This window comes from Cavia porcellus, unplaced genomic scaffold (genome assembly GCF_034190915.1).
Source record: "Cavia porcellus strain 051 isolate PalLab524CR breed Dunkin Hartley unplaced genomic scaffold, mCavPor4.1 scaffold_16, whole genome shotgun sequence".
Lineage (NCBI taxonomy): Eukaryota > Metazoa > Chordata > Mammalia > Rodentia > Caviidae > Cavia > Cavia porcellus.
The window spans coordinates 64,252,561-64,272,156 of record NW_026947499.1 but is presented as its reverse complement, the minus strand read 5'-3'; the positions used below and the strand labels follow the sequence as shown (position 1 = coordinate 64,272,156).

The 19,596-nt window shown below is 38.0% G+C and overlaps 1 protein-coding gene across 6 annotated transcripts in view; it reads left to right on the top strand.

Moving 5' to 3' along the window:
- Nucleotides 1-18,692, top strand: part of Kcnq5 (potassium voltage-gated channel subfamily Q member 5) — a 513,487-nt gene extending 494,795 nt beyond the window's left edge. For all 6 annotated transcript variants that reach the window (XM_063226942.1, XM_063226945.1, XM_063226943.1 and 3 more), the window contains 3 exons: nucleotides 11,485-11,616; nucleotides 13,340-13,466; nucleotides 14,363-18,692. In XM_063226942.1, the coding sequence (XP_063083012.1) occupies nucleotides 11,485-11,616; nucleotides 13,340-13,466; nucleotides 14,363-15,322 (1,219 nt within the window). In that variant the 3' untranslated portion in view covers nucleotides 15,323-18,692. The remainder of the gene's footprint in view (nucleotides 1-11,484; nucleotides 11,617-13,339; nucleotides 13,467-14,362) is intronic.
- Nucleotides 18,693-19,596: the final 904 nt, after the last annotated feature.

Here is a 19,596-nt window from a genome sequence, read left to right as displayed (position 1 = left end):
CGAGCAATCCCAAAGATTAATCTTCAGAGGGAAAAGGATGGGCACTCTCCCTTCTATGGCCTATGGAATCTTTTTTTTTTTTTTTTTTTTTATTTAAGAGGAAAAAGAGAAAAACACAAAACAAAACAAAGCAGTGTAAGGTTACATATAATACAGAACTACAAAAAAAAGCATAACAGTAAGAAATCACCTGTTAATAGATTACATATTATCATCTTGGAAATAGTTGCTCAAATCACAGTATCAAAGAATACAAAGTAGACATTCAAACAGAGAGACTACAAACAGCTGTGTTCAATGATCCAAAAACATTAATATAGTCAGCTATTCAACATCCCTATACACACTTGCTGTTATATCCGTTAGGGCTCTTTTTTCCCCTTCCTCTCTTTTTACAACAAAATTTACACATTTTAGATTTTATTACTCCTTAGTTCTTATTACTTTTTGGGGGGGGAGAATAAAGTCAAATATGGCAGAACAAAGCTGTCAGTGAAAACCAAGGATAGACTTAGCACATGATGTAGAACAGAGTATACGGTTATTAACAATAGTTATCAACGTTGTCTCTTGTTTCCTTAAAAAGATTTGTCTATCTCATTAGATATTATAAAGTTGGACAAAACAGTAGAGAACAAGACCAATAAAACTTAGACATTGTAAACATTACAGGACTTCCAAAGGAGACAATAGTCAAACCAGAATGGGCATCTTAGTGAATCTTACTGCCTTCAAAGTTGTTGCCTATACCCTCGGACCTGATACTATCCCACAGAATGGAACAGAGTCTAATCAGTCAAAACAAGATCGTGGGAGCATTACAGGACTTCAAAACAAGTTAATAGGAAATCGAAAAGAGTTACTATTATATATCCTAATTTTTTAAATTTTTCCCTTAATTAAAATAAACATAAGAAATAACTAAATAATTTTTTTAAAGAATAATAGTTACCATAGTGTCTGTCTTTTTCCTTGAGATATTTGGATAAAACTTCATATACTATAGCTTCAAATATTTCCATATCAAGAAGCCCGGAATAAAGCCTTTCTAATTAATAAGTGAAAATTTTATAAGGCTTCAAGGCCACATAATGGGGAATCATGATTGCCACATATTTTCATATATTTGAATCATTACTTACATTAGGGAAACTATTCGGTATTCATACATGCGAGATTGATTTATTTCACTTATGAGTATGGTCTCAAGCTGCGCCCATTTATTGATAAATATCTCAATGTGATCCTTCTTTATAGCTGAATAATATTCCATTGTATAGAAATACCACAACTTTTTTATCCATTCCTCAGTTGATGGACACTTGGGTTGTTTCCAAGATCTGGCGATTACAAATTGTGCTGCTATAAACATAGGTGCACATAAATCACTGTGGTATGATGCTTTCAGTTCTTCTGGGAATATGCCTAGAAGTGGAATAGCTGGAATAACTGGGATTTCCAATCCCAACTTTTTGAGAAACCTCCAGACAGACCTCCACAAAGGCTGTACCAGTCTACACTCCCACCAACAGTGCAGGAGAGTTCCTTTTTCCCCACATCCTCTCCAGCATTTGTTGTTGTTGGTTTTCTTGATCCTGGCCATTCTTTCAGGAGTGAGATGGAATCTCAGTGTGGTTTTAATTTGCATTTCTCTGATGACCAATGATGATGAGCATGTTTTCATATATTTATTTGCCATTTGCATTTCTTCATCTGAGAATTGCGTATTCATCTCAGATGCCCATTTTTGGATTGGATCTTTGAATTTTGGAGGTCTGAGTTTTTTTAATTCTTTATATGTTTTAGACAAGAGTCCCTTGTCTGAGAGAGAGTTCACTAAAATCTTTTCCCAGTTTGTGGGTTTTCTTTTCACTATGCTGGAGATTTCTTTTGACATGCAGAAACTTTTTAATAAGATGTGGTCCCAGTTATTGATTCTGGGAAGTTTTTCCCGTGCGGTTTGAGTCCTGTTCATGAATTCTCTACCTACTCCTATGTCTCCAAGGTTTCTACGCACTTTGTCTTCCAATAGATTTAGTGTTTCTGTTTTAATATTCAGATCTTTGACCCATTTAGATTTTAATTTAGTACATGGTGATAGACATGGGTCTAGCTTTAGTTTTCGGCAAATGGAGAGCCAGTTTTTCCAGCACCATTTATTAAAGAGACTGTCGTTCTTCCAGTGAACCTGCTTGGCTCCTTTATCAAAGATAAGGTGGTTGAGTGTGTTTGTAGTTGTGGTTGTATCTTCTAATCTATTCCATTGATCTTCGGCTCTGTTTTGATTCCAATACCATGTTGATTTTACTACTGTTGCTTTGTAGTATAATTTCAAGTCAGGGATTGTGATGCCTCCTGCTTTGCCTTTGCTGCTTAGAATTGCCTTTGCGATTCTAGGTCTCTTCTGGTTCCAGATGAAATTTAGGAGTGATTTCTCTAGATCTATAAGGTATGTTGATGGAATTTCTATTGGGATTGCATTGAATCTGTATAAGAGTTTTGGGAGAATGGCCATCTTCACAATGTTTGTTCTTCCTATCCATGAGCAAGGGATGTCTTTCCATTTTCTGAGATCATCTTCAATTTCCTTTTTCAGTGTATTATAGTTTTCACTGTATAAGTCTTTCACTTCTTTCGTAAGAGTAATTCCTAAATATTTCATTTTTTTGCTTGCTAATGTGAATAGTCCAGTTTCTCTTATTTCCCTCTCTGTAATTTTGTTGTTCGTGTATAGGAATGCTATTGATTTCTGAGTATTGATTTTGTATCCAGCCACATTACTGAATTTATTTATTGTATCTAAGAGTATTTCAATGGAGTTTAGGGGGTCTTCTATGTAGAGTATCATGTCATCTGCAAACAATGATAACTTAACTTCTTCTTTTCCTATCTTTACCCCTTTTATTTCTCTTTCTTGCCTAATTGCTCTGGCTAGTACTTCCAGTACTATATTAAATAGGAGTGGTGATAAAGGACATCCTTGTCTTGTGCCTGATTTTAAAGTAAAGGCTTTCAATTTTTGGCCATTTAGAATGATGCTGGCTGTTGGTTTGTCATAAATGGCCTTTATTATATTGAGGTAAAGACCATCTATTCCAATTTTCTGTAGAGTTTTTATCATGAATAAATGTTGGACCTTATCGAAGGCTTTTTCTGCATCTATAGAAATGATCATGTGATTCTTATTTTTGGCTTTATTGATATGGTGGATTACATTTATTGATTTGCGTATGTTGAACCATCCTTGCATTCCTGGGATGAATCCCACTTGGTCATGGTGTATAATCTTCTTGATGATTTGCTGGATCCTATTTGCCAATATTTTATTGAGGATTTTTGCATCTGTGTTCATTAGGGAGATCGGTCTATAGTTCTCTTTTTTAGTTGGGTCTTTCTCAGGTTTTGGTACTAGAGTAATATTTGCTTCCAGGAACGACTTAGGAAGGATTGCTTCCCTTTCAATTTCATTGAACAGTTTGAGGAGTGTCGGCATTAGGTCTTCTTTGTATTTCTTGTAGAATTCTGCAGTGAATCCATCTGGGCCTGGGCTCTTCTTGGTGGGTAAGGACTTAATTACATTTTCAATTTCAGTAACAGAGATTGGGTTATTCAACAGTTTTACATCCTCTTGATCTAGCTTTGGCACTTCATATGCTTCTAAGAATCTGTCTATTTCTTCTGTGTTATCAAACTTTTGAGAGTAGAGGTTTTCGAAGTAGGTGTTGATGATCTTCTGTATTTCTATTGGGTCTGTAGTGATTTCTCCTTTTTCATTTCTTATTGCATGAATTTGAGCTTTTTCTTCCCTTTTTTTAATAAGGTTGGCTAGGGGCTTATCGATTTTATTTATTCTTTCAAAGAACCAACTCTTTGATTTGTTGATTCTTTGGATTGTTTTCTTAGTCTCTATTGCATTGATTTCTGCTCTGATTTTTATAATTTCCTCTCTTCTTTTGGCTTTGGGCTTGACTTGCTCTTCTTTTTCTAGCTGTTTGAGGTGTAGCATCAAGTTATTTATTTGTATTCGTTCTGTTTTCCTGATGTGGGAACTCAGTGCAATAAATTTTCCTCTCAGGACGGCTTTCATTGCATCCCACAGGTTCCGGTAAGTTGTATCTGTATTTTCATTTTCTTTTAGGTATTGTTTGATTTCTTCTTTAATTTCCTCTGTGACCCACTGATTACTCAAGAGTGTGTTATTCAGTTTCCATGTGTTTGTGGGATTTTTGCAGTATCTTTTATCATTAATTTCTAATTTCAGAGCGCTATGATCCGATAACATGCAAGGGATGATTTCAGCTCTTTTGCACTTGTTTAAATATGTTCTGTGAGCTAATATATGGTCTATTTTAGAAAATGATCCATGTACTGCTGAGAAGAATGTGTATTCTGATGTTGTTGGGTGGAACATCCTGTATATGTCTATCAAACCCATTTGTTCACAGGTATGATTCAGTTCTGTTATTTCTTTGCTCATTTTCTGTCTGGTTGATCTGTCCCTTGGTGTCAATGGCGTATTAAGGTCTCCTGTTACAATTGTGTTACTGATAACTTGAGTTTTCATTTCTGTTAATAATTGTTTTATATAACTTGGTGCTCTGGAGTTTGGTGCGTATATATTTAAGATAGTTATCTCTTCCTCTTGGAGTTTTCCCCTTACGAGTATGTAGTGACCTTCTTTGTCCTTTATGGTCATTGTTGGTTTAAAGTTCACGTTGTCTGCAAACAGAATGGCTACTCCTGCCTTTTTCTGGATTCCTGCTGCATGAAGAATTGTTTTCCATCCTTTGACTTTCAGTCTGTGAGTATCCTTCTGGGTTAGATGGGTTTCCTGTAAACAGCATATGGTTGGATTTTGTTTCTTGATCCATTCTGCTAGTCTGTTTCTTTTGATTGGTGCATTGAGACCATTTACATTAATGGTTATTACTGTTAAATGCTGGTTAATTGTAGGAATGTTATCTCTCTGCTGTTGCATCTTTATCTTTCTGTTCTGTTTAATTATTTGCTTTGCTTAGTGGTTTTTTCCTTTGTGTATCTAAACTGTCTTTCAATATTTTTTGCAGGGTCGGTTTGGTGTTCATGAAGTTCTTCAGCTGTTCTTTGTCATGGAAGTATCGTATTGCACCATCTATTTTGAATGATAGTTTTGCAGGATATATCAGTCTTGGTTGGAAATCATTTTGCTTTAGGATCTGGAATATTTCACTCCATGCTCTTCTTGACTTTATCGTTTGTGCTGAGAAGTCTGCTGTGATTCTGATAGGTTTTCCTTTATAAGTGATCTGTCTTTTCTCTCTGACAGCTTTTAGTAATCTATTCTTGTGTTGGATTTCTGGGATGGTGATTATTATATGTCTGGGTGTAGTTTTATTTTGGTTATGAGTGTTTGGAGTTCTATATGCTTCACTGATCTTGATGTCAGTTTCTGATCTCATGCTTGGGAAATTTTCAGCTATTACTTCTCTAAATATCCTCTTGACATCCTTTATGTTGTCTCCTTCTTTTTCATTAATCCCTATCATTCTTATGTTATTCTTCTTTGCATCGTCTTGCACTTGTTGAATTGTTGTTTCTTGATTCTTTGTTATTTTTAAAAGATCTTTCCTTTCCTGTTCACTAGCTGCAATCCTGTCTTCAAGGTCTGAAATTCTATCTTCACTTTCATTAAGGCGGTTTTTACAACTTTCAGTGGAGTTTTTTATTTCCTGTATATCTCTGTGCATCTGCATTATGTATTCTGTTTGTTTCTTATATTGCTCGTCTAGGGATTCTATCTTTTTGTTTAGTTCCTCCAATTTTTTATCTGTGTTTTCTTTAGATATATTTAGAATCTCTTTCATTTCTTTTATCATTTCTTCTTTTATCTGGGAGATTATTTCGAGTTTGAATTTCTTTAAAGCTTCCTGGAGTTGTTTGTCAACTTCAGTAGCTATTATGTCCGATATATGAGGTGGATGGGATATATTTTCTTCTATATACATTGCTCCTAGGGTTTCCTGAGATGGGCTGGAGGTTTGAGGTTGTAATTTGGTCTTTCGTTTTGTCATTTTGTATATTTCTGTGTTTCAAGTGTTATTTGAAAGCTTCCTCAGGATCTGTTGAAAATCCCCTTCTATGCTTGGAGCTACTGAGCCTCTGACACCGCACTACCCCAAGCCATTGGGCCTGCAGAACCAGTGTCCCTCCTCTGCCTGCTCAGAACTCCGCAGTTCCAGACAAGCTGGGCCTCAGGGACACTGTGCGCCCACCTGCCCCTTGGAAGATCCACAGCTCTTCAATTGCAGCCGGGTTAGGGTGCTCTCCACAGGCCACAGTGCCTCAGGAGCCTGTGATCCCTCCCTGCTTGCAGAGATATCCACAGTCCTCTAGGCAAAGGAAGGGACTTCTGCAGGCACTCCAGATCCGCCCAGCTCCTCCTCTGCAGGCAGATGGCTAGGCGCGGCTGGGCTCGGGGGTTAGTGTAGGCCCGCCCATCCGTCAGGAGCTCAGCAGACTTCCAAGTGTAGCGGGGGGGGGGGAGGGGGGAGGCAGCTGTAGTGGCCTCTAACCCACTGCTCCACTTCACTGCACCCAGAAGCCTGGGGGGTCCGGAACAGTCTGAGATTTGGGCAGACTGTGCTGGGCACTCACCACAGGCTGAGGTGCCTCAGGAAGCTGCGATGCCTCCCTGCTTGCAGAAGTATTCAGTCCTTCAGACAAAGGAACGGGCTTCTGCAGGGACTCCGGATCCGCCCAGCTCCTCCTCTGCAGGAGATGGCTAGGTGCAGCTGGGCTCCGGGGTTAGTGTAGGCCCGCCCATCCGTCAGGAGCTCAGCAGACTTCCAAGTGTAGCCAGGGGGGATGGGGAGGCAGCTGTAGTGGCCTCTAACCCACTGTTCCACTTCTCTGCACCCAGAAGCCTGGGGGGTCCGGAACAGTCTGAGATTTGGGCAGACTGTGCTGGGCACTCACCACAGGCTGAGGTGCCTCAGGAAGCTGCGATGTCTCTCTGCTTGCAGAAGTATTCAGTCCTTCAGACAAAGGAACGGGCTTCTCGGCCTATGGAATCTTGAGATGCTACCCAGTTTCCTCAGGAAAGTGTCTGGACAGACAAACCTTGCATGTCCATTGAGCTCTGCTCCAAATGTTGGGCTAGAGACAGACAGCTTGAACTGATGGCCCCACACAGTATGGGGGTGAGGCTAGGACACAAGCAAATAGGAGGAAACCATGGAGGTGACAGGCATGTGCTAGCTGTCAAGGTTCCATTGAAAAGTGACTTTAGAGTTAATTCTTTAAAACAGTATTTTTTTTTTTTTTGGTCTTTTTCGTTTTTACCGGTACCAGGGATCAAACTCACGACTGCCTGCTTGCAAGGCAGGCGCTTATGCCGCTGAGCTAAATCCCCAGCCCCTCAGTATAGGTTTTAAGAGAAAAGAAAACAGTATATGTGAATCCATGAAATATAGGATCAGCATGTAGCTCAATGATGAAGCACTTGCCTAACATGTGAGAGCCCCTGGGTTCCATCACTAGCACTGAAAATAAAAAACACTGTACTTCACTTACCTATCAGCACATGACTATACTAAAATAAGATAAAATATCATAAAAAAATGTTTAGTATTTATCAAAATAACAAATATTGGTGAAAACTTTAAAATACAGGGCCTAGGGATTTAGCTCAGCAGCATAAGCGCCTGCCTTACAAGCAGGCAGTCATGAGTTCGATCCCTGGTACCGATAAAAAAGAAAAAGACAAAAAAAAAACTTTAAAATATATTTAGTTTGACTAGCTCATAAGTGGTAAGTTACATAAGCAAAAGTGAAATTATTTAAGGTCTGCATAAAATATGGCTCATCAAGTGCTAGAATGCAATATTGTCTATTAAATGCTTCAAAATATAGCTTATTTTAATACATCTTGCTTGGTTACTTTTCTCATTGCTGAGACAAAATATCCAACACCCAAAGTTAAAGGAGAAAAGATTTATTTCAGTTCATAACTGACTGGTCCCAAGGCAGCGTGGCATGGCAGACAGGCATTGCAGAGGAGAAACAGTTCATGGCAGGCAGAAGGCATTAAAAGGAGGAAGCAGCAAGTGACAAACAGTGACCACATCAGGCCTCTTTCCATCTGAGCACTTAGAGGTGACAGCACTGACAGTCAGGGTGGCCCTTCCCATTATCCACCCCAGAACTCTGCAGACCAATCAGTGGACTAATTTAGTAATCACACACTGTTGATCCCAATGTCACACACTTTAGATTCAGCCACCTCTGAAAAGCCCCACCTATGACTGCATGAGGCTTTGGGGGAACATCCATACACAAGCCATACGCTTTTCAAAGGAGAATAGGAAAGCATTTTACAAACTGACAAAAGATAAATATCCGGGATACACAAAGAATATACAAGAATACAAAAACATCCCCAAATAGTTCAATTTTAAAATATGAATAAGACAAAGGATATGAAGAAACACTTCTTAAAAGAAAGCCAAATGGCCAACCAATTCATGACAAAAGGCTCAGCTTTGTTACTCATCAGAGAAATGCAAATCAAAATCACAGTGAAATGTCTTCTCACCCTGCTTAGAATGGTCATGATTAGAAAGACAAAAAGCAGCAAATGCTGATGAGGATGTGAAGGAAAGAACACTCTCATGTACAGTTTCCAGGAATGTAAATTAATATAGCCACTAGAAAGAACCATGCGGAGGCTCCTTGGAGACTAACTAGATCTTACCACATGACCCAGCTACCTCATTTCTGGATATATATATATGTATATCCAGTGGGATACCCATTGGTGGATGAATTGATAGGAAACTGTGGCATATATGCACAATGTAATATAATTCAGCCATCGAAAAGAATGTTATTCCATCATTTGCAACAAAAGGATGAAACCAGCACATTATGTTAAGTGAAGTAGGTTACACACATCAGAAAAAGTATCACATGTCCTCTCTCATATACAAATGTTAACAAATAAAAATCCAGTTGTATTGAATAATAATGACTGTTAGATGCTGAGAAGGTAGACGAAAGCATAGAGGACTGAAAGCTGAATAACAGGTACTCATAGTTAGAAGGAACAAACTGTAACATCTAACAGAGCAGTGTGGTAACTATTACATATTTTACAAATATAAAACAGTAATTAAGAGATTCCAAACACAAAGTAATGATGAGATGAAAACAGTAGCTCCCTTCATTTGATCAGCACATACATATATGTATACTGAAATATCACCAATTATTGCATGTTAATAAAAAACCTTGACTGATGTCACCGAAAACATTGATAACCACAATAAGAACCCATAAACTACAGAGGGATGTAGACAGATAATTTTTCACGTCCACTCTGGAATCAGGCAATCTTTGCCTCTGAAGGAGGCAAAGAAAGGTTTTGGGCTGTTAAATTAGCTTTTCTAGTTTTATTCAAAATATGACCCAGACTGGAGAGCGTTTTCTTTATCTCTTTCTTTTTTTCTTTTCCTGTTCAGCACATGTTTCCTTCTACTATGTCAGAAACTGTACCACGCTTTGAGCACACTATCACAGAATAGTTGTGGTAATTACAGTAGTAGAACCAACGGTAGCAGCTAACTTTTATTAGGCACTGTGTTTATCTACTTTTAGACACTGTGATCAAAAACCTGAAAAAACAACTTTAACTAGAATGTTTATCTCAACTCATAGTTACAAAGGTTTCATTGTCAGCAGAATCCAAGAAAGGCAGAAAAATCATGCAGAAGAGCAGCAGGGTGAAGCAAAGTGGTTACTTCACAACAGCCAGGGAGCAAAGGAAAAGAAGAAAATTTGAGAGGAGGAAAGGGCCAGATATTCTCCCCATAACCCAGGCCCTCTTTGTAATGTCATCCAAGTATGACTGAACCAATTAGTCCACTGATGAAGTTACAGTCTGCTTGAGACGATGGTCTTTGGAAACAGATGCACCCGAAGTGATCTTTATTAATTTCCTAGGCATTTCTCAATCCAATCAAGTTGACAGTCAAAATTGACCATGACAAACACTGACTGTTGAGTAGGAGATAAGTTTCTCTGCCTTTACCTGACAGAGGTAGAGAAACAGATATTTGCATATCACTGAGGACCGGAAATGTCACATGTTAGATGTTGTGCTCAGTTTCTTGGATATAAGAAACTGAGTCCACCGATGAAATATGAATAGTAGCAAAAACATTTGAAACCAAAGCTAAATACTCAAGAGGCTAAATTAAAGCTCTAATTTCTTTAACTTTCTGCTGATTATTTTGGCTCACATATCTTTCAGGAAAAAAAAAAACCTTGAGTAAAGAGAATATTGGCGAAGAAAACAGAGAAAGAGAGGAAAGAGGAAGTGATTAACAATAATTAGGATAGAATTAATCTGAAGTTAACACAATTACAAGATAACCAGTAAAGCAATTTAGATTCATTGAAAGAAGCTATTGTTTAAGATAGACAATAGCCGTATCTTTTTAAACTTTAATCATCCTAATTGTTTCACTGTGTAACAAGGGACAATAAATTTTGGTTTGTAAAGTCTACTTGACCTACCCTGCTCTCTATGAATATTATAATAGAAGTCTATCAGTGATTTACTAGTTGAAAAATTTCAAAAGTATAACTTTCACCTGCAAAATGTGTACACAGTCTAATTTAACATTGGGTTTCTTTGACTTAATCATTAATTTTATGAAGTTACTACAGTAACTCGTTATAAAAGGCATCATGAAAGTAACTGATGAAATATTGTTTTGAAACTCGTGTTTCATGTTAGGAAAAACACTGTAATAAGAGATCTCCTGTTCTGAAAAACCTAGATTCCCAGGCTTAGTTGGTAAGGGTGTTGTGTTTAAACTAAGAGAAACTTAGCTAGCTAGCCAGCAATATAATGCAGAGATGATTTACGAAAATTTTCATATCACTGTAAATTGCTTTTGGGAGAGTAATAGTGTTTTGTGAACACATTTGCATTATAAAATGCATGTAGTTACATAAAACACCATTTGAAAAATCTTTCTAATTTTTATATTTATTTATTTTACATGTTTCATATATATATTTCATGTTAGTAATGCAGAACAGAGTGATTGATTTTAGTATACTAGTACATTGCATATCAGTCTATTTTTTGAGGATTGTTACACTAGGTGTGATGTCTTTAACTTCTGGGATCACATAGAAATGATAGAATTACATTTTCACTATGTTTTAAATTCAGGGTTTCAATGAACATTTGAAAAGTATAGTGCTCAATTGTCTAATTACTTTTTTAGTCTGTTTTTGTACTTTTAAGGTGTCTCAAAGAGATGTTTTTAAATCATCCTCTGTAACTCAGCTTTTATATTAATTTCCATAGGCACCTTAAATAATTTGATGCTTGATTTTTTTTCTCCAGAATTTCTTACATTTACCAATATATCATTTTGGCAACTTCTTTTAGCTGTGTTATAAAGATTAATGTGTAATATGTCATTCATACAGAATTATGAAATTTCATGTTGCAAAACGAAAGTTTAAGGAAACTTTGCGCCCATATGATGTAAAAGATGTCATTGAACAATATTCTGCTGGTCATCTGGACATGCTGTGTAGAATTAAAAGCCTTCAAACCCGGTAAGCAATCAAAATGCTATTCATTGTAAAGGAATGAGCATGGAAATTAATGTATCTAGGGGGAACTTCTTTTTAGTAGCAAAATCTTTAAAATCTACATTTATAGTTTGTTTTTAGTGGGCAACTGAACTTCTGCTTTTAACATAGATGTAAAGTGGGCATTCAAAGCCTCCCAATAGAGTTTCCTCTTTTCGAAAATAGCTCTTTTTGTTCACAGACTTGGCCAGAGGATTTGGAGAGTTAATATATGAGATATAATCACCTGAGCATAAAATGCTCAGTAAGGACCAAGGACTAGTGCTGATGTTTGAGTTATTACTGCTGTTGCTATTTCTGTTATTATTAGAGCCCTTCAGCAGCAAGCTAACCTGTCTCCCTCATTAATCTTTTCCCTATTATGCAGCTCAGGAAAACAGATCTTTCTCTTTTCTGACCTCCTGCATCAATAAAGTTTCCTCAATGTGTGAAACGCTAACAACTTTGGGAGAATTGGAAAGTTAATACTTGGCCCTTGTATTGCTCCTTGGTTTGCAAGTTTGTTGCCCTTGCTCTCCACTAAGACAGGCCCTTTCTTTTCTTAGTGTTATGTACAGTGACAGATTGCCACATTCATCCAGCTAGCATCTTGCTGAGAGGTTAAAATGCAGGACTTCCATATGTACATTTAAAATACATGTGATTGGTTGTATCTTTTTCAAGCCAAATATTTAGTCAGTTCAAATTGTTTTAAATGGTTGCCTTATTGTCAGGCACAAATAATCAGCATTGAAAATCAAATAATTCTTAGAATACAAAGACTGGGTCTTAAATATTTTTGTGTTTCCACAACACACAGCTCAGTCTGTGGTATATACAGATTAGACTCTTAATAAAGGACTTGTTGATTCATCATAAAATCATTATTCATTAGATTCACATAGAATCAGTTTATTCATAAAGCAGATAATTACTGAGCCTATTATGTGTGCCTGGCATGGTGGACATCCAGAGTTTGAACTATTGATCCAAGCTTTGCAGATTCTAGTTTTAAAGATTAGATATTGGACAGAAAGTAGGCCTTGACTATTTCTCTGCAGACAAAGTAAACAGGAAAATTGAGTCAATATCCATAGTAATTCAAGTCTAAAACATACACAAAAAGTAGAACTAGATGATCCCATTCTGGTTGATCAAATTTCCTCGGAAACTTTTGACCTACCTATCATCATGTTACAGTCTATGGAAACACATATGGTGTCCAAGGTATTGATATGGTTAAACTGTATCAGAATTTACAGTTAGTTTTTACTTTCTAGCTCATGCATATTTTCCCAATTCAAATGCCAAAAAGCAATAGTTTCATATGTGCTTACCATCCACATATCAGACATGCAGTACATCCTCACTGAGTAATATGCTCTAGTGACGCAACATTATTATCATCATGACTTTTTCATATTTTGAAGTGGTTTAATTCAGCACTGCCTGGTGAATATCTAGGTCAGCTTTGCCTCCAGATCACCCATTAGTGCATTCATCATGGAACCAGGATTCTGAAAAAATTAATCTCATGTATACTCCATGTTGAGGAATAAGATCATCAACTGGAACCCACTTGCCTTTATTCTACCTTAAATAAATTGAAGATAGTTGTGTTTAATTTTTTCTTCACAAAACTCTTTACTCTGGCCAAGGCAATCTGCATCTTCAGCATATATAAGCAGATATCCTCTTTCTCTGGTAGGGTTGATCAAATTCTTGGAAAGGGGCAAATCACATCAGATAAGAAGAGCCGGGAGAAAATCACAGCAGAGCAGGAGACCACAGATGACCTCAGCATGCTCGGGCGTGTAGTCAAGGTTGAAAAACAGGTATCATTCAGCTACTCTCGGGAAATCTTCAGCCATTTATTTTTAATCAAAATTGGTCACAAGCAAGTAGGCGTGTCTTAAAGATGAATACATTTTAAAGGAGTACAATGAAGAAACAGTGAATGAAATGAAATTTTCCTGTGTATATATAGTGTCCTCAAGACACCGGTGAAGTTCCACTTAAATTTTATCTATTAGTGAATACTTCACTGGAAGCAACATAGATTCCCAATAGTAAAAGATTAAAGATCTGTATTTCATTTGTGTTTGGATTATTTGCACTATCTCTCTTTTAGGTCACCCTTTTTAAAAATAAGACAAGAATCTCATCGTAATTATGAGACAAGCATTGATTATTTGTTACTGTTGACACTATCTCTTCTCATACAAATTTAATTTTTTCTAAATCAAATTGCTCTCTCAATGGAATCGTACCCATTCAAGTATTAGTCCTGAAGCATTTTATACCTTTATTTTTAAGTTCAGACTCATCTGGGTTGACACACAGCCATTATTTCATTATATAATAAGTTCCTTACTAAAATTCAGTAGAGTTCCCAGAAGGCAATCAGTAGGGTCAGGAAAGGCAATTTGACTGGATGGCAAGTGGCATTTGCTAGTGCTGAGATGGCTTTTTAGAGCATCAACTGCCCCTTTTAACCAAGTGGAAGGTGGAGTGGCAGAGGAGGTGATACAGAAGCCAAGGGATTCCTCTCACCCAGTATCCTCCTCTGGCCTCATCACAACACATGTGACCTTCATTGTGAGTCAAAGCTGCATGGTATTTATTTTTTTCAACTATATCAACACACACTCATTCAGTTTGTTAATCCCATAAGTGAAATCAGTACTTTCTAACAGGTTATCTTTTTGTGCGTCCATCTTTTCCTGTTTAGGTCCAGTCCATCGAGTCCAAGCTGGACTGCCTCCTGGACATCTACCAGCAGGTCCTTCGCAAAGGCTCTGCCTCTGCCCTCACTTTGGCTTCATTCCAGATCCCGCCTTTCGAATGTGAACAGACATCTGACTATCAAAGCCCAGTAGATAGCAAAGACCTGTCCAGCTCCACTCAGAACAGTGGTTGCTTAACAAGATCAGCCAGTGCCAACATCTCACGGGGGCTGCAGTTCATTCTGACGCCAAATGAGTTCAATGCTCAGACTTTCTATGCGCTCAGCCCTACTATGCACAACCAAGTGACACAGGTGCCAGTGAGTCAGAGTGATGGCTCCACAGTGGCGGCCAACAACATTGCGAACCAAATAACCACGGCGCCCAAGCCAGCCGCCCCAACAACTTTACAGATCCCACCTCCTCTCCCAGCTATCAAGCATCTGCCCAGGCCAGAGACGTTGCACCCAAACCCCACAGGCTTACAAGAAAGCATTTCTGATGTCACCACCTGCCTTGTTTCCTCCAAGGAAAACGTTCAGGTTGCGCAGTCCAACTTGACCAAGGACCGTTCTCTAAGGAAAAGCTTTGACACTGGAGGAGAAACTCTGTTGTCTGTTCTCCCCACGGTGTCCAAGGACTTGGGCAAGTCTCTGTCTGTGCAAAACCTGATCAGGTCGACAGAAGAACTGAATTTACAGCTTTCAGGGAGTGAGTCAAGTGGCTCCAGAGGCAGCCAAGATTTTTACCCCAAATGGAGGGAATCCAAATTGTTCATAACTGATGAGGAGGTGTGTGCGGAAGAGACAGAGACAGACACCTTTGACAGCACACTGCAGCCGGCCAAGGAAGCTGCTTTTGCCACAGACTCTCTAAGGACTGGAAGATCACGATCATCTCAGAGCATCTGTAAGGCAGGAGAAAGTTCAGATGCCCTCAGCTTGCCCCACGTCAAACTGAAATAAGTTCTTTGTTTTCTTTCTAAACATAGTGGTTCCTTTAGCCATACATATCATTGCATGAACTATTTTGAAAGCCCTTCTAAAGAGTTGAAATTGCAAGAATCAGGAAGAATATGACAGGCAGTTTATAAGCCTGTTATCTTTTAATTGCATGAAAATGCATGTTTAGGGATGGCTGAGATTCCAAGGTGCATCGACATTCACATTTACTAATGTACCTTGAGTTTAAAATCTTGAGATACCAAACATTGCTAATGCTATAGGGTGTGTGAAAATGTCAAGATTAGAACATTTAGAAGATTGGACACTATATTTTGAAATGTGGGAGTAAATACCTTCAAATTTCAGGCATTTCTGCTTTGTGACTAAATAAAAAATACATTTTCAAAATTAGGTCATAATGTATATTTAAACATAATGGCTATCCACTGCTGCTAACAATATATTAAGTAAAGCAGAATTTGGGAATAACAGAAATGGCTGCTTATTTCAGATATTTTTGCCAACCCATTCCCACTTGGTCATTTTATTATTAATGTAATTTGAATGTAACTTTGTGTATTCTTGGTGATGTAATGCTGTGGCAAGCAATTTTGCACATCATTTTCATGTTGTCCTTTATGACAAGAATGTTTTTCAATTAGAAAATGCGCAAATTATGGAATTCAGGGCCAGTAGAGCAGACAGACTCATTATTTGATATATTCGACTCTGCGGAAGCATGTTCCGTAATGACATAGTCAGTTGTGAAAATGGTCACCTTCTACACAAGTGTATGAAAAATCCGGTGTGCTTGGGCTGGTTTCTCTGCAGGGCTGTCCACTTCAGGGTCACCCCACCCTGCCCTACGAAGGGCATGTGTGAGCGGCAGTTCTCATTTCCTGAGCACCCTAGGGGAAAGGGAGATGGAAGTGGGATGGAGAGGGGAAAGCTTGGAAAGAATCCAGACACAACACCAGGAAGGAGGCAAAGCCCAGACAACGACTTCCCCCTCAAAGGCTGAAGGGGAAAGAAACAAACCAAAATAAAAAACTAGATTTTTTCTTTTTAGAAAATGATATTTGCTAGGGAATTCAACTACCTATACATCCCTTATTCTTATATACAGACAGAGATTTTGCAAAGTATTTATTTTTTAATATGCCCTGGATGTCTTTTACTATTATGTCATACATTTTGCATATTAAAGGCTAAAACTAAATTTCCTTTACTTTTTATACTATAGTGAACTCTTTCTATTCTGCCCTAAAAAGTTGTCCCAAGTCTGAAATTACTGAATCTATTTCCTGGTATAAATGTCTATAATTAAAAGCCAGATGCCACTGGCAAGGTCTGCAAATCAAAACACTTAATACATCATAGCAGTGAAAAAAATCAAGGGAAAATGAAAAATGTATTTCCCAGAAACAAGCAACACTGGCTGCTCGTTAGGTATCAGGGTAGCTATATCAGAATGTCAGAATTTGGGCCAGATTTGGTAGCCTGTGTCTGTAATCCCAGCACTCAGGAAGCTGAGGCAGGAGGATTGGTGTGAGTTTGAGACCAGCCTGGGCTACAGAGCAAGTTCAAGGCCAGCTTGAACTACATAACAAGACTCTGTCCCAAAAAAACAAAACAACAAATTAACGGTATGAACAAGGCAAAGAGAGGAGCTAACCCCCAGCCACTCCCAGAAGAACTCAAGGAAAGAACTTTTTCTTTAGAAAGAATTACAGTCACTTCCAGAAAAATATCTCCAGCGGCCAGTGGAAGAAGCAGGCAGCAGCGTACTGCTCAAAGGAAAGAAGCCCTGAAATCCACCAGCCTGTCTCAGCTCTCTCCACTAGACGGGCCTTAGAATTTCCCTTAGAAACTCCCTCCCCAAGTAAACCAATTATCCTCTCTACCTAAAATGTGCTTCTCAGCCTTCTAAAATGTTTGTCCCTTTTGCTAACGTGCAATTTTTAAAAGCTTCGTCTTCCTATCTTACCTGGATTCTAACACACTGCCCTGGAGTGTATTACTCAGAATCTTCTTGACTACTGGAGACACATGAGTTAAAAAGATTTTGCTAAGCATTTAATTATTTTCTTTTTCCAAACACAGAAGTTATTAAATACAATTTCTCATCTGGCCATGTCTCTGCCCAACCTGAAATTGTGATACACCCTCCCAAGGACACGGTTCACATAAACACGCACACACGCATGCATCCACACAGGCGCTAACCTAAGCCAGACTCCTCCTCGATGCTTGGCAGGTCTCTCCAAAGATTAGCCAAGGAAAAAGGAAGGAGGCCACAACTTTCAGGTAGCACTGATTCTTGGGCATATACTGACTTGGGTCAAACCCCACTGGCAGCAGGAGTTCTGAATGTATTGGGGACCCCCTGTGAGGCCTCATTAGACCTCAAATAGTTCATACAGCATTGCTGAAGACTGGAGATTCAGAAATAAAGCCTCCACCCTTCGCTGAGGTCTTCATCACAGCAAAATGTGATAAGCCATGTTGCGAAAAACACGTACCTATTGAAGCTTTGACCATTTTTGTCTAACTCACTCTAGCACAAAAACTCTCAGGTGGTAAAAGATGGCGAGAAAACCACAAGGTTCTGCTTGTGTCGCTCTCTGTGGAGACGAAAATGGTGTCCCATTTACACTTAGCAAAGTCCCACTGGTCAGTCCAAGTGGTGTCTTGAAGCACAATTTAGCTGAGGACTGAGGAGCTACCCGCTTTCTCAGTTCAAGTTTGTCTGCATCCTTCAACACATGTGGAGGATCCAGGGAATCCTTACTTAATTACAAACAGCCCATGTATGAGGTCCCCTAAAAATTTTTGTGCCCAATGTAATGTTTGCATTTTGTTCGACTAAATTAATATCTGTGGATTGCAAGTTTTGCTGAAAGTAAGATATTTTCCCTGTCTCATTCTAAGGTGCCTTTATCACCTCCCATGCATTCAGTGATTCTTCAAGTTCTTAATTTGAAAGTCAAACTTAATAGAGAGGAGAAAATCAGGCACAAAGTGACTCAGTCTCACACTCACTTGCACAGAAAAACTACAAATAAGGAAGAAAACTGGGCAATTAAATAAATAGATCACTGCATTCAAACAGACTAAGGAAATATCGTGAATATGTTATCTCCCCAGAAGCTGATTTTTTTTTGCCTTAAATAACCTGGTTGTGTTTATGTAAGAGAAAATTAATTTAATATAATTATGTGCATTTAAGTGAGCAGTTCTAAAGTCATGTACAACAATGCAATTGTCTGTTTCCTGAAAACAAATAAATCAGGAATATCATATCTATTTCAAGCTACCATGTAACTTCATTTGCTCTCTTTTACTGGGATTATTTGTTTTAAAGTAAAACATTAAAAAGATGTCTATAAAACAGCTAGTGTGAGTTTTTTATCAGAAACTAACTGATTGGTTCTGAACTGACTGATTCAAGTCAACCAAAATGACTGTCTCCGGATTTTGGACTAAACTATAAAAATCATCTTGTGGCAATGTTGCTAAAGAAATTCTTGGTAATTTAGGAATAGGGAAGATTTGTATATGCTCTTCAAGGTTTTATAAGAAAACTTAATTCATTTGGTATGAATCATAACTCTGATACCAGCTCATATGAGTTTTGTGTTAACTATATATGGAGCATCCTTTATCAGAAATTCTTGTGACTGGAGGTGTTTTGGATTTCAGATTTCAGATTTTGTTTTCATGTACATAGTGCTACATATTGGCAATGAGGTCTAAGTCTAAACATAAAAGTCATTATCTTTCATATGTACTTTGTACATAAAGCCTAAACATAATTTTAAATAATATATGTGTGTGGTACTGGAGATCAAACCCAGGGTCTTGAAAATGCCAGACAAGCAGCTTATCACTGAGACAGACCCTTTTCTAAAATAATTTACACTATTTTTAATAATTTTATCCAGAAGCAAGTTACCATGGCATGGAATTTCCCACTGGTGGTGGTCATATCAGAGCTTAAAAGGTTTTGGATCTCAGCGCTTCTCAGAATCAGATTTTCAGATTAAAGAAATTTGACCTGTATAATAAAAGTTTACTAAACAAGTGATAAACAATGGAGAGGTGCAGCTCCTACTCAAAAAAGGATCATCTCCTTTCTTCCTCAGTAAAAAATGTCATTGCTTCTGCTGTGATAGCAACTTCGCAGTGCCCACTTCTCCAATGTCCTCCGCTTCTTTATTGTACTCTGTACTTGATCTTCACTTAGAAACAAACCACTGTCATACAACTCATAATAATGTTTCAGTTAACACCAG